Source organism: Egretta garzetta, unplaced genomic scaffold, assembly GCF_000687185.1.
Source record: "Egretta garzetta isolate BGI_Z169 unplaced genomic scaffold, ASM68718v1 scaffold868, whole genome shotgun sequence".
Taxonomy (NCBI): Eukaryota; Metazoa; Chordata; class Aves; order Pelecaniformes; family Ardeidae; genus Egretta; species Egretta garzetta.
This window is the reverse complement of record NW_009260507.1, coordinates 64740-66053: the sequence shown is the minus strand read 5'-3', so window position 1 is coordinate 66053 and position 1314 is coordinate 64740. Positions and strand designations below refer to the sequence as shown.

Here is a 1314-nt window from a genome sequence, read left to right as displayed (position 1 = left end):
CCCCCTTGCCACCCTCTCCTCGCAGGCCGGTCATGCATGACCATCCTGACCATGGCGCGGTACGAGTGGTTCGCCCCGGGGTCCTGGGGGGATGGGGTACCCCTTCAGAGTTGGGGTGCTCCACAGGGATGGGTGCATGGTGGAGACTGGGTGTGCCATGGGGTTGGGGTGCCCAGCAGGGTTGGGGTGGCCCATGGGACTGGGGTGCCCTCTGGGACTGGGGTGCCCTGTGGGGCTGGGGTGCCCTGCAGGGTTGGGGCATGCCAGGGCAATGGGCATGGCCTGGGGACTGGGTGCCCTGCAGGGATGTGCTCGGTGGGGACAGGGTGCCCTTGGGGTTGGGGTGCCCAGTGGGGTCCCCTGCAAAGCCACAGGGCATCACAGCCCCCAGGACCTTTGCATGGGGTGGGCACCCACCGGGTGGGCTTGGGCCTGTTGCGGTGGGACCTGCTCTTTGGTGGGATGGGTCTGCCTGTGCCTCCTGTGCCCCGAGCACCCCTGGGTGCCCTGTGCACCCTGACGTGCCCCGAGCACCCCCCGTGCCCCTGCCTGGGCAGGTGGACTTTGTGGAGGCGGCGTCGCCACTCACCAACCAGCACTACCTGGCAGCTCCCCGCGGGGAGATGTATGGGACCGAGCACGACGTCAGCCGCTTCACCCCGGCCGTGGTGGCCGCCATGAGAGCCGATACCCCCGTGAAGAACCTCTACCTGACAGGTAAGGGTCCTGTGTCCCCACGTCCCCCTGTCCCCATGCCCAGCTCCGGGCTGCGCAGACAGTCCCCCCAGCAGTATGGGACGTCCTCCCATGGGGGTGGCCGTGTCCCCCAGGGGGTAGCCGTGTCCCCCAGGGGGGTGGCCGTGTCCCACCGCGTTCCATCCCCAGGGCAGGCGGTGTTCAGCGGCGGGCTGGCAGGGGCCGTGCACGGGGGGCTGCTGTGCGCCTCCGCCATTCTGGGCCGCCTGCTCTACCTGGACCTGCTGCTCCTCAAGAAGAAAATCAAGCAGCACCAGGGCCGGCAAGCAGCGTGAGCGGCCAGGGACACTGGGCACAGGGATGGCCCTGTGACAGGGAGCGTGCTCCCGAATCAATAAACCCCGACGTCCCACTGGCCTGGGCCCATCTCTTGTGGGGATGGGAATGGAGGGCAGGATGGAGGGGAGGATGGAGGGGATGGGGAGGGAGACGGAGGGGATGATGGGGATGATGGGGATGGAAGGGATGATGGGGATGGAAGGGATGATGGGGATGATGGGGATGGAAAGGATGATGGGGATGGAAAGGATGATGGGGATGGAAGGGATGATGGGGATG

The 1314-nt window shown here is 67.4% G+C and overlaps 1 protein-coding gene across 1 annotated transcript in view; it reads left to right on the top strand.

Annotated features, from left to right (window-relative positions):
• The window catches only part of LOC104131410 (collagen alpha-1(I) chain), a gene marked incomplete at its 5' end in the record, with an annotated part of 39663 nt that overhangs the window by 7649 nt on the left and 30700 nt on the right, over positions 1–1314 (top strand). Inside the window, 3 exon segments of the mRNA XM_035900131.1 lie at positions 26–96; positions 558–717; positions 886–1027. Of these exon segments, the coding sequence (XP_035756024.1) occupies positions 26–96; positions 558–717; positions 886–1027 (373 nt within the window).